The sequence below is a fragment of the Nicotiana tabacum genome, chromosome 7 (genome assembly GCF_000715075.1).
Source record: "Nicotiana tabacum cultivar K326 chromosome 7, ASM71507v2, whole genome shotgun sequence".
In the NCBI taxonomy this organism is placed as follows: Eukaryota; Viridiplantae; Streptophyta; class Magnoliopsida; order Solanales; family Solanaceae; genus Nicotiana; species Nicotiana tabacum.
This window is the reverse complement of record NC_134086.1, coordinates 163,790,856-163,803,388: the sequence shown is the minus strand read 5'-3', so window position 1 is coordinate 163,803,388 and position 12,533 is coordinate 163,790,856. Positions and strand designations below refer to the sequence as shown.

The 12,533-nt window shown below is 42.5% G+C and overlaps 1 protein-coding gene across 1 annotated transcript; it reads left to right on the top strand.

Annotated features, from left to right (window-relative positions):
* Window positions 1–6,611: 6,611 nt before the first annotated feature.
* Window positions 6,612–7,319, top strand: LOC142162404 (uncharacterized). Its single transcript, XM_075218754.1, has one exon. The coding sequence runs from the start codon at window positions 6,612–6,614 to the stop codon at window positions 7,317–7,319; it is 708 nt and encodes a 235-aa protein (XP_075074855.1).
* The last annotated feature ends 5,214 nt before the right edge of the window (window positions 7,320–12,533 follow it).

Genomic DNA, 12,533 nt, shown 5'->3' with positions numbered 1-12,533 from the left:
TTCTTTCTACCATTCTCTTAGCGGTCTTAAAGGTAGTAAGGCTGACTTGGCATAGTAAGAACGTGAGCAATTTGTGCAAGATCGTGAGCGAGTTGTCAAGTGCCGCACGTGTACTTAGTTAACAACTAAGGACGTGACAACGTGGTATCAGAGCGAAGGTTTCAACTAAGGGAATGGCGAATGGCGGAGAAATTAACGTTGCCAACACCCAAGCCAACGTCATCCAGGATGCTGCTGGCAAGAGCGGTCGTAGCAAATAGAGGAATGCCACCAACAAGAGCCAGGAGGTGCCACATGAGGTTGTGTCAAACGAAGGGCTTACATCCCAAGAACCATCTGCCACTGAGGCGAGCGAGGATGAAGTGGAGGTCCTTCCAGAGGACGTCTCGCTTGGTAAAGAGTGGGTGATGAAGATGAACGCGGGGATGGATGCCGTGGAGATATTTGGCCAACGCTTGGGGAAGGTGGAAGGCACCCTTAATGTTCTTGAGGGGCACACTCTTGAAGAGATTGAGAGTATCCGAAATGACTTGGAGGGACGTACACAGACTGAGATGGAACTAAGGCAAACCATCACTGCCTTAGAGTGCAGACTCATGGAGGCTTTGAGTACTATCGATGCTATGAAGGCAAAGATAGAGTCACTCGAGGAGCATGTCAATGCTGGCATGACCGAGGTAGCCAGCAATGTTGTGGTGACGAGGGAGGCCAAAATCGAGGCTCCTAAACCCCCGGTGTTCAAAGGTGTTCGTGATGCACAAGAAGTAGAAAACTTCCTTTGGCACTTGGAGAACTACTTCAGGCACGACAAAGTGAGGGACGACGAGGCCAAGATCAATACTACGGTATTGTACCTCTTAGAGACTGCCATGCTATGGTGGAGAAGGAAGATGGACAACATGGATAAAGGTCTAGGTACTATTAGCACATGGGATCAGTTCAAAGCGGAGTTCAAGCGACAGTTCTTTCCAAACAATGTCTTGTACGAGGCAAGGCGCAAGCTTAGGGAATTGAAGCAAACAGGGAGCATACGTAACTATGTCAAGGAGTTCACTACCCTTATGCTTCAAATCCCCAACCTGACCAATGATGACTTGTTGTTCCACTTCATGGACGGGTTGCAAAATTGGGCTAAGCAGGAGTTGCAACGCCGACAAGTCACTGATATAGACCAAGCCATAGTGGAGGCCGAATCATTGATGGACTTCAGGCATGACAAGCATGACAAAGGTAATGGCAATGAGTCAAAGGTTAACAATGTCAAAGGTGGGGGAGACCGTGGCAAAGGCAAGGAGATACAACAACAATACTCCAAGACTCAAGATTTCAAAGAGTCGAGTGGCCGTCAGAGCTACGCCGAGAAGAAGGCACAAGTCGAGAAGAAGGGATGCTATATATACGGAGGGCCACATGGCTTCAGGAATTGTCCTGACCTCAAGAGCCTCAGTGCCATGGTACGTGAGCGGAAGGAGCAGCCACAAGGAGAGAGTCCGGGAACCGCATAGTTGGGTATGGTCAGATTATATGGTGCTGTCACGAAGCAAGCTATCCAACCTACCGAGAATGGCAATCAGTACGTGGATCTCACCATCAACAACAAGCCCGCTCGTGCAATGGTGGACACTAGAGCAACTCATAATTTCGTGACTGAGGCTGCCGCAAAGAGACTGGAATTGAAGCTTGCTCCAACCAACTCTCGCGTCAAGACCGTGAATGCCGAGATACAGAATGCTCGTGGGGTAGCTAATGGAGTTGGTGTCAAATTGGGAACTTGGAAAGGTATGACAAACTTTACCGTAACCGCTATGGATATCTTTGACATCATACTGGGGCAAGAGTTCTTTAGACATTGTCATACTTTAATCGACCCCTACCTCCAACGTCTTTTGGTTATGGAGCGAGAAGGAGCTTGCATTGTACCTACAATGACTATGCCACACGGACAGATCCAAGCACAACTCTCAGCTATGCAGGTTGTCAAGGGGATCAAGAAGGGGGAGCCCACATTCGTGGCAACCATTGCAAGTCTAGAGGAAGACAAGAATTTTCAAGAGACAGTGTCGCCTTGCATAGAGAAGTTGCTTGAGGAGAACAAGGATGTCATGCCCGAGGAGTTGCCTAAGCACTTGCCGCCTAGGCGATAGGTGGATCACAAGATTGAGTTGGAGCCAGGGGCTAAACCACCCGCATTTGCCCCATATCGTATGGCACCGCCCGAGCTGGAGGAGCTCAAGAAACAATTGAAAGAGTTGTTGGATGCTGGTCATATTCGCCCATCAAAGGCACCTTTCGGCGCACCAGTATTGTTCCAGAAGAAGAAGGATGGATCATTGCGTTTGTGCATAGACTACCGAGCACTTAATAAGGCCACCATGAAGAATAAGTACCCAATCCCGCTCATTGCTGACTTGTTCGATAGACTTGGGCAAGCCAAATACTTTACCAAGGTGGATCTTCGAAAGGGCTACTACCAAGTTCGCATTGCGGAAGGGGATGAGCCAAAGACAGCATGTGTGACGAGATATGGAGCCTTTGAGTGGTTGATGATGCCCTTCGGCTTAACTAATGCACCGGCTATATTTTGCACCCTTATGAACAAGATCTTCCATCCCTACCTTGATCAGTTCGTAGTAGTCTACCTAGACGACATAGTCATCTACAGCAACACCTTGGGGGAGCACATGGAGCACTTAAGAAAGGTTTTCCAAGTCTTGCGAGAGAACAGGCTATACATCAAGAGGGAGAAATGTGAGTTCGCGCAATCAAAGGTGCACTTCTTGGGCCATGTCATTAGCAATGGCGAGCTACGCATGGACGATGCTAAGGTACGTGCTATCCAGGAGTGGGAGGCACCCATAAAGGTAACTGAGTTGAGATCCTTCCTTGGCCTTGTTAACTACTATCGCCGGTTCATCAGTGGATACTCAGCAAAGGTCGCACCATTGACTGAGTTGCTAAAGAAGAACAAGCCATGGGTTTGGACGGAGCATTGTCAAAAGGCATTTGAAGGCCTTAAGACAGCTGTAACAGAGGAGCCAGTCTTGGCGTTACCTGACTTTGCCAAGACTTTTGAGGTGCACACAGATGCCTCAGACTTTGCCATTGGAGGTGTCCTGATGTAGGATAAGCATCCCATAGCATTTGAGAGTCGCAAGTTAAATGAGATGGAGCGGCGTTACACGGTACAAGAGAAGGAAATGACTGTCATTGTGCATTGCCTTCGTGCATGGAGACATTTTCTGCTCGGGTCGAGGTTCGTGGTCAAGACTGATAATGTGGCTACTAGCTACTTTCAAACACAGAAGAAGCTCACACCAAAGCAGGCTAGGTGGCAGGATTTCTTAGCCGAGTTTGATTATGCGCTGGAGTATAAGCCGGGAAAAGGTAATGTTGTAGCTGATGCCTTAAGCCGAAAAGCCGAGCTTGCTGCAATCACTTCAGCGAGATGGGACATTCGGGAGGCTATAAAAGAAGGCATGCAGCATGATCCAACAGCCAGACAACTTATCGAGTTAGCTAACAAAGGCAAGACGAGACGGTTTTGGATAGAAGACGGCCTACTACTTACCACAGGTCGGCGGGTCTACGTTCCTAAGTTTGGAGACATTAGACGACGGATCATAAGGGAGAGTCATGACACAATGTGGGCTGGTCATCCAGGTCAACGTCGCACTAGGGCCTTGGTTGAGTCAGTCTACTATTGGCCACGCATGCAAAATGACATAGAGTGTTATGTGCAAACTTGTCTTGTCTGTCACCAGGACAAGATTGAACAACAACAACCCGGAGGACTTTTGGAGCCACTACCAGTTGCAGAGCGTCCATGGGAGAGCGTGACTATGGACTTTATCACTTGCCTACCGAAGTCTGATAGTTATGGTACTATTATGGTGGTCGTGGATAGATTTTCCAAATATGCCACCTTCATGCCCGCCTCACCGGGTTGCACAGCTAAGGAAGTCGCCAAGCTATTCTTTAAGAACGTGGTAAAGTATTGGGGCTTACCAAGGCATATCATTAGTGATCGAGACCCCCGCTTCACTGGGAACTTTTGGAGAGAGTTGTTCGACATACTTGGCACGGAACTGCACTTTTCTACTAGTTTCCACCCACAGACGGATGGACAAACGGAACGAGTCAATGCCTTACTAGAATGCTACTTGAGGCATTATGTAAGCGCGCATCAGAAAGATTGGGCAAAGCTCCTAGACATCGCCCAATTCTCTTATAACTTGCAGCGGAGTGAGTCCACTGGGCGGACACCATTTGAGCTAGCAACAGGCCAACAACCACAAACTCCACATTCATTACCAGCCGCATTCGAGGGAAAGAGTTTGGGAGCTTATCATATGGCTAAAGGATGGGAGGAGCAGCTCGACATTGCTAAGTCCTACTTGGATAAGGCAACTAAGAAGATGAAGAAGTCTGCGGACCGTAAGCGGCGTCCCACATACTATGGAGTTGGGGACATAGTCATGGTGAAGTTTAACCCAAGACAGTTCAAGGCACTACGGGGCATGCATCAAAATTTGATTCGCAAGTATGAGGGGCCATTTAAGATCATCGCCAAGGTAGGAAAGATCTCATACAAGCTTGACATGCCATCGTATCTTAAGATCTACCCTGTCTTCCATGCCAACATGCTTAAACCATATCATGAAGATAAGGATGATCCGAGTAGGGGCCAACCAAGTCAGGCACCAATGACTATCACCGCCTCGCATGATCAGGAGATTGAGGCTATCATAGATTACCAGGCCAAGCAAAAACAAGGGCAAAAAGCCACCGCTATGTTCCTCGTCCATTAGAAAGGGCAATCACCGGAGGAGGCCACATGGGAACGATATGAAGACTTGTGGAAATTCAAAGATAAGATCCGAGAGTTTATGCAGCAGCATTACGCCGCGGTCGTCGCAATATTGGGTGAGGGAGAGTGTGATGACCCGCCATGTCATCATGCCACATAGGCGCCATTTGACATATATTAATGCCATGTGGAAGCTTACATAAGAATAAGGCTAGCATTTTTTAGAAGATTCTAGAGAGGTATGGACATTTCCTTAGGAAAAACCTAGATCCTTATGGATTTGCTAGGAAAGTCCTTGGAATCTTCTAGGCTTGTAGAGAATTCTAGAAAAAGCCCTTATCTTGTAAATATCAAGGACTTGTGTAATAATTAATATTTACACACTAGCCCCTAGGAGACTAGTATATAAAGGGGGTCATTCATTTGTAATTCATCAAGCAAACAATTCAAGTTCTCTCTAATACAAAGCTTCCTTGAACAATTCTCTTGTGTTCTTTCTACCATTCTCTTAACTGTCTTAAAGGTAGTAGGCTGACTTGGCATAGCAAGAACGTGAGCAATTTGTGCAAGATCGTGAGCGAGTTGTCAAGTGCCGCACGTGTACTTAGTTAACAACTAAGGACGTGGCATAGAGCTCTAATAAGAAATATGACAACTACTTTTACTTTTTTCATCAGTTCCTTTTTTTTGTTTGTTATTAGTGATATGAGTGGGAAAACTCATGATTGGATCTCGTTTCCGTCTCTACTGGCTAAAGTGTCTTCTAAAAGTTTCTTTCTTTTGATATATTTTAGGGATTTTAAAACTATATTTTTTATATTCCTTGGAAGATGGCTGAATCTATTGTGCATCTCTTCTGTATCTCTAGTGCAATGGCTATTTTAATATACCTGCATAGTTGGCATAGGCTGAACCATGATTTGAAGATTATGAGTTCGGGATTCTAATCTTTTTAAGTTATTGAATTTTAAATTAAATAATTTGCATGTATTCAACAAATTATTTATGACAAAACAAGGTGTGAATCAAAGCTATTGTGTTCGATCGAATTATATTCTAGCTCCCCTGACCATAGAAATAATATAACTTCTCTCTCAGAGGAGTAATTCAAATATTTCTTTTTTATTTTTGGTAAACTAGGTACTTAATTAAACAAAATATAATTACAGAGCAAGTATGTTTGTAGAGTTGTCCAGGTGGTCAGTAATGTTGGATAGACAACAAACAAACAACAACAACCCAGTATAATCCCACAAGTGGGGTCTGAAGAGGGTAGTGTGTACGCAGACATTACCCCTACCCTAGGATAGAGAGGTTGTTTCCAATAGAAACTTATTGAGGAGAAGAGTGACACATGACAATCACGCGAGTTAGTGTAGTTAGCTAAAGGTTAGTTATAACTAATTATATGATTGGTGGTTAGAGTAGTTAGTGGTGAATGATTAGTACAACTGTCATATACAATGTATATAAGTAGGACTTGTGTGTTTTGTATTTAGTTTTTTCGTCGTGGAATATACAATCATTTTCAGCTCACATGCTCTCCAACGAGTTCTTCATTCTAGAACCTTCTTGTTCATCTTCTTCTTAGCTCCAGTTGATCTGACTTTGAGCTTCATCATGGTATCAGAGCCCAGGGGCTAAATACACGATCGTTGTGGTGGATATCTTCTGCTTTCTGCAGAATCATTTTGTTGCTGATTGCTCGAGTTTTTCCTCAAGCAGTTAACCTAGTTTCTGTTTTTTGATTTGTGAATCTATAATTCCTTGAATCTGAGAGTAACATCACCTGAATCTGTTGGCAATGGTGAATGGAGAAGAAACCTCAACTAGAACAAGCACAACAACAAACATAGATCATCATCATCCATTGTATTTACAGCCATGTGATACTCCAGGTACTTCCTTGATCTCTATTCAACTAACTGGATCTGAAAACTATGCATTGTGGAGTAGATATATGAAAATAGGTCTAATTGGTAAGAGTAAGCTAGGGTTTGTTGATGGACGATGTACTAAGGATAAGTTTGATCGATCCTTGCATGAGTTTTGGGAGAAATGTAATGCAATAGTTTTGTCATGGATTATGAATGTTGTGAGCACAGAATTACTTAGTGGAATTGTCTACAAATCTAGTGCACACAAGGTCTGGACTGATCTGAAGGATAGGTATGATAAGGTAAATGGATCTCGCATCTTCTTCCTGCACAAGGAAATTGCAACCTTATCGCAGGGAATTTCATTAGTTTATGCATATTTCTCCAAATTGACAGACCTCTGGGAGGAATATGATGCATTGATGCTATGCCCTGGGCGTGACTGCCTAGAATCTAAGAGTTATTTTGAACATTTTGAGTATCAAAGGCTGTTGCAGTTCCTTATGGGGCTAAATGAAACATATAGCCAACCTAGGAGTCAAATATTGATGATGAGCCCTGTTCCTACAGTTAACAAAGCATACTCCATGATAGTTTCTGAAGAAAGCCAAAGAGCTTTGGGAAGGTTCTCTTAGTCTATAGACATTAGAGATGGAACAACACTATTCACCAACAAAGGCATGAATTCAAGGAACAATTATAAGCCTAGACGAGGAAATCTATTCTTTGATTACTGCAACTATAAAGGACACACAAGAGACACTTGCTTCAAGCTGCATGGTTATCCAGTCGATTTCAAAATGAAGAAGAAGACAACAGGTTTTCTTCAAAGACCTATGGCCAATGCAACCATATAGGAGGAACAACAATCAATGACAAAGCAGATGACCAATACAACTACACAGGAGGCACAACAAGTGATCAACACATCTGCTGTAAATGTAGCACAAGGAGGAAGGCCAATCATGTTTACTCAAGAGCAATATGACCAAATATTGAAGCTGATCAGTACAGGGACATGTGAAAATACAAGCTTTGTAGGTACATCTAAGATCTTTGTTACAAATGAAAAGGTTAAAGATGAGAATTGGATAGTAGACTCTGGTGCAACCAACCACATGGTTCACACCAGAGAGCTACTTGACAAGATAAACACATATATCCTAGGCAACGCACCAAAGGTATATTTACCTGATGGTACTTCACTTGATGTTTAATGTACTGGAGAGAGTAGAATTGGTGAAAACAATACTGTTAAGAATGTTTTGTATGTTCAAATTTTAAATATAATCTCTTGTCTGTGTCCAAGCTCACAAGGGATTTAAGATGTTTTATATCATTTTATCATGACTTCTGGATAATGCAGGACCTTTACAGTGGGAAGGTGAAGGGGATTGGTAAGGAACTAGAAGGTTTGTACAACTTGCAGCATCAGAAACTTGAAGCAAGGCTGCAAATATACATCTTCAGAAATCGACTGTGCAGGAGGAGGACTTAAAGGTGTGGCATGGAAGACTTGGACATGCTCCAGATAGAGTAGTGAGACAAATTCCAAACATGAAGTTCAAAACTAGTAGTGATGAAATAAAGGAATGCATAATCTGTCCTTTGGCTAGATAAGGCAGATTGCCATTCCCTAAGAGTACAAGTAGATCAGATAAACCGTTTCAATTGATTCATGTAGATGTCTGGGGTCCATATAGAGTACAAACACATAGATTTTTCCTTATTATAGTAAATGATTGCAGCAGAATGACATGGATTTACTTACTAAGGCTCAAGAGTGATGTGGTTGTATGTTTGAGACAATTTTTAGCCTTAATAAAGACTCAATTTGCTGTGACTGTGAAAGTAATAAGAAGTGGCAATGGATCTGAGTTTTTCAATTCTGAATGCCACAGTTTGTTTTAATCTTATGGAATGATTCACCAGAGTTCATGTGTTCATACTCTACAACAAAATAGGGTAGTGGAGAGGAAATAAAGACACATACTAGAAGTGGCTAGGGCCATTAGATTGCAAGGCTATTTACCTCTCAAATTTTGGGGGGAATGTGTGCAAGCAACCATTTATGTCATAAACAGGTTGCCTCTATCAGTGTTGTTAGGAAAATCATCTTTTGAGATGTTGTATGGAAGAGTGCTATCTTTAAAGCACCTGAGAACCATAGGATGTCTATGCTTTGCTAAGGTTGTGGGAGAAAAGGATAAGTTTGCAGCTAGATCAGTTGGAGCTGTGTTGATGGGATATTCATTATCCCAGAAGGGATACACACTGTATAATATTTTAACTAACTCTTTCTTTGTAAGCAGGGATTTCAAGTTTATGGAGCATATCTTTCCATTTCAACTACTTAAGGAAGGAAAATTGCAGCTTTTCCCTAATGGTGTACTGCATTATCCAGTCACTACTGATGCTATTCCTGTGCGGATCAACACATATGATGATGATGCATCCCTTTCAGTAATGCCACCTATTGCAGACAACCACATTGCTGATACACAACCTTTATCACCACTTCCCTTATTCTCATAAGACACTCCAGCTCAGTAGTTACCTCTTTCAGAACAAGATACACCTGTTCCTGTGGGTCCCTCATTAAGGAAGTCAAACAGGACTACTAAGGAGCCTGTGTGGCTACAAGATTATGTCTGCAATGGTTCCTTGACAAGGTCTGAAGGGCAGCAGCTTTGCAAATACCCAATGCATAACTATTTGACTCATGCAGGTTTCTCAGTCAAGCATCAGTCCTATTTGTCCAAAATTACCAGCATTAGAGAGCCTTTGACTTATGAGGAGGCTGCATTAGACCCCAAATGGCTTGATGCTATGCATCAGGAGTTAAATGCACTCAAGGACAACAAGACCTAGACTATGGTAGATTTGCCAGCAGGGAAGACTCCTATTGGGTGCAAGTGGGTGTTCAAGATAAAGTATAAGGCCAATTGAGAGGTTGAAAGGTACAAGGCACGGCTAGTAGCTAAGGGTTACAATCAAATAGAAGGCCTATACTATCAGGAAACTTTCTCCCCTATAGTCAAAATGGTGACAGTCAGGGTAGTTATAGCTTTAGCTGCAGCCAACAACTGGAATTTGCATCAAATGGACGTTTATAATAATGCATTTCTCCAAGGAGACCTCACTGAATAAGTATATATGTGTCCACCCCAGGGATTTCTCAGCCAGGGGGAGAAGGTGTGTAGGCTGCACAAATCCCTATATGGGTTAAAACAGGCTTCAAGGCAATGGAACCTCAAATTAACTGAGGCATTGCTAAATTCTGGTTTTGTATAGAGTCACTTTGACTATTCCTTGTTCACAAAGAAGCAAGGAACAAGATTAGTCATAATCTTGGTATATGTAGATGATCTCCTCATAACTGGGAATGATCAAGCATTGATTTCTGAGGCAAAGACCATGCTACAGGGTAATTTTAGGATCAAGGACCTATGAGAGTTGAAGTTCTTCCTTGGGATCGAGTTGTCCAAGGAAGGAATATTGATGAACCAAAGAAAATTTGCAATAGAGTTAATTACTGACCTTGGATTGGCAGGCTCAAAACCTGTGACTACACCAATGGAATGCAACCAAAGATTTACTACTGTGGAATATGATCAACACTTGAACTTGAAAGAGGATGAAAAACTGGTAGACTTAGGGCCATATCAGAGATTAGTGGGAAAGTTGTTGTATCTTACTATGACTAGGCTAGATATATGCTATGCAGTCCATGTATTAAGACAGTTCATGCATTGTCCTAAGAAGTCTCACATGGAAGCTGCTATAAGGGTTGTGACATATATCAAAGGAGCACCACGCTTGGGGTTGCTGATGAGTTCCAAATAGTACTCTAAGTTGACAGCATTCTGTGATGCTGATTGGGCATCATGTCCTGTTTTTAGGAGATCAGTAACAAGATATGTGATGAAATTGGGAAATTCTTTAGTGTCATGGAAGTCCAAGAAACAGGGCACAATCTCAAGAAGCTCTGCAGAGGCAGAGTATAGGAGCATGGCAGCAGGAGTTGCAAAAATATCATGGTTGACAGGACTTTGCAAAGAGCTGGGTGCTGAAGTTGAGCTGCCAGTGGAGTTACAGTGGGACAGCAAAGCAGCAATTCAAATTGCTGCAAACCCCATATTTCACGAGCGTACAAAGCACATAGAGATAGACTTACACTTCATCAGAGAGAGGATTCAACAAGGGATTATCAAAACCAAGTATGTGATGTCTAAAGACCAAGAAACAGATTTGTTCACAAAGGCACTTGGAAGATCACAACATGAGTACCTGATGATCAAGCTAGGAGTGCTCAACTTATTTGCACCACCTAGCTTGAGGAGGAGTATTGAGGAGAAGAGTGACACATGACAGTCACGCGAGTTGGTGTAGTTAGCTGAAGGTTAGTTATAACTTATTATATGATTGGTGGTTAGAGTAGTTAGTGGTAAATGATTAGTACATCTGTCATATACAATGTATATAAGTAGGACTTGTGTTTTTTTTATTTCAGTTTTCATAGTGGAATATACAATCATTTTCAGCTCACATGCTCTCCAACGAGTTCTTCATTCTAGAACCTTCTTGTTCATCTTCTTCTTAGCTCCAGTTGATCTGATCTTTGAGCTTCATCAAAACTCGGCATCCTTCCCGCCAAGAACTCCCCACCTTGCTCTTGGGGTGACTCGAACTCACAACCTCTTGGTTAGAAGTGGTAGGTGCTTACTATCAGAGCAACTCACCTTGTCTTTAATGTTGGATAGAGTGCCATTAATATTACAGTTCCAAAGTTTTTCTACTAAATGTAGTTCCTAGGATATTTGCCATATTGCATTATTGGCAAATACTAGAGGAACAATCAAAAACCAAGTTTTATCGAAAAACTTCCTCTTTGCTCCTTTAGCTAGAAGGTCTGCCACCTGGTTCTGCTCCTTGAAGCTATGGCTAATGACCGGGTTCCCCAGTCGATTCATTAAAGACCTGCATTCAGAAATAATAGGATCATAAGGCAAGTGGCCATCATTTAACATTCTGATAACTTCCATAGAGCAAGTATTTATGGTTAGGGGAGTCAGTTTATGTTCTACTGCTAGTTTAAGGCCTTGGAAGAGAGCACTAAATTCAGTTAGGTTGTTAGTGATAAAAAGGAGAGCCTTTCATAAAACCAATTACCCAAATGATTCCTGATAACACCTCCCATGCCCCCTACCCCTAGGTTCCCAAATTAGTATCCATCAGTGTTAAGTGTCACACCTCTTTTTTCCGCGCCCGGGAGGACGCAGGGGGGAGTTTTTTCCAATTAAAGGACAATCGAAACGGGATTGGTTTAATTATTTCAGAGTCGCCACTTGGGAGATTTAGGGTGTCCCAAGTCACCAATTTTAATCCCGAATCGAGGAAAAAATAATGACTCTATATTACAGTCTGCGTACCAGAAATCCGGATAAGGAATTCTGTTAACCCGGGAGAAGGTGTTAGGCATTCCCGAATTCCGTGGTTCTAGCACGGTCGCTCAGCTGTTATATTCGGCTTATTTTTCTGATTTTTAAATACAATTATGAACCATGTGCAAATTTTATCTTTTAACCACTTTATTAATTATCATTATTAGGAATGTGAACGTCGCTTAAAACATGTCTTTGGATTGCGTCACATGAAATGCACCCACAATCCAGAACATATCTTACTTGACGTTTTGGGATTTGGATTTGGGTCGCATGAAACGCACACCCTAAGTCTTAAGGAAATAAATTATTAAACACGCGCCTAAAAAGACTATCGCGTTATTATTTTTGGAAAGGCCACGGAATTCACTAAGCGGCCCTCCTGAATTCTAAGTAATTTAAAAC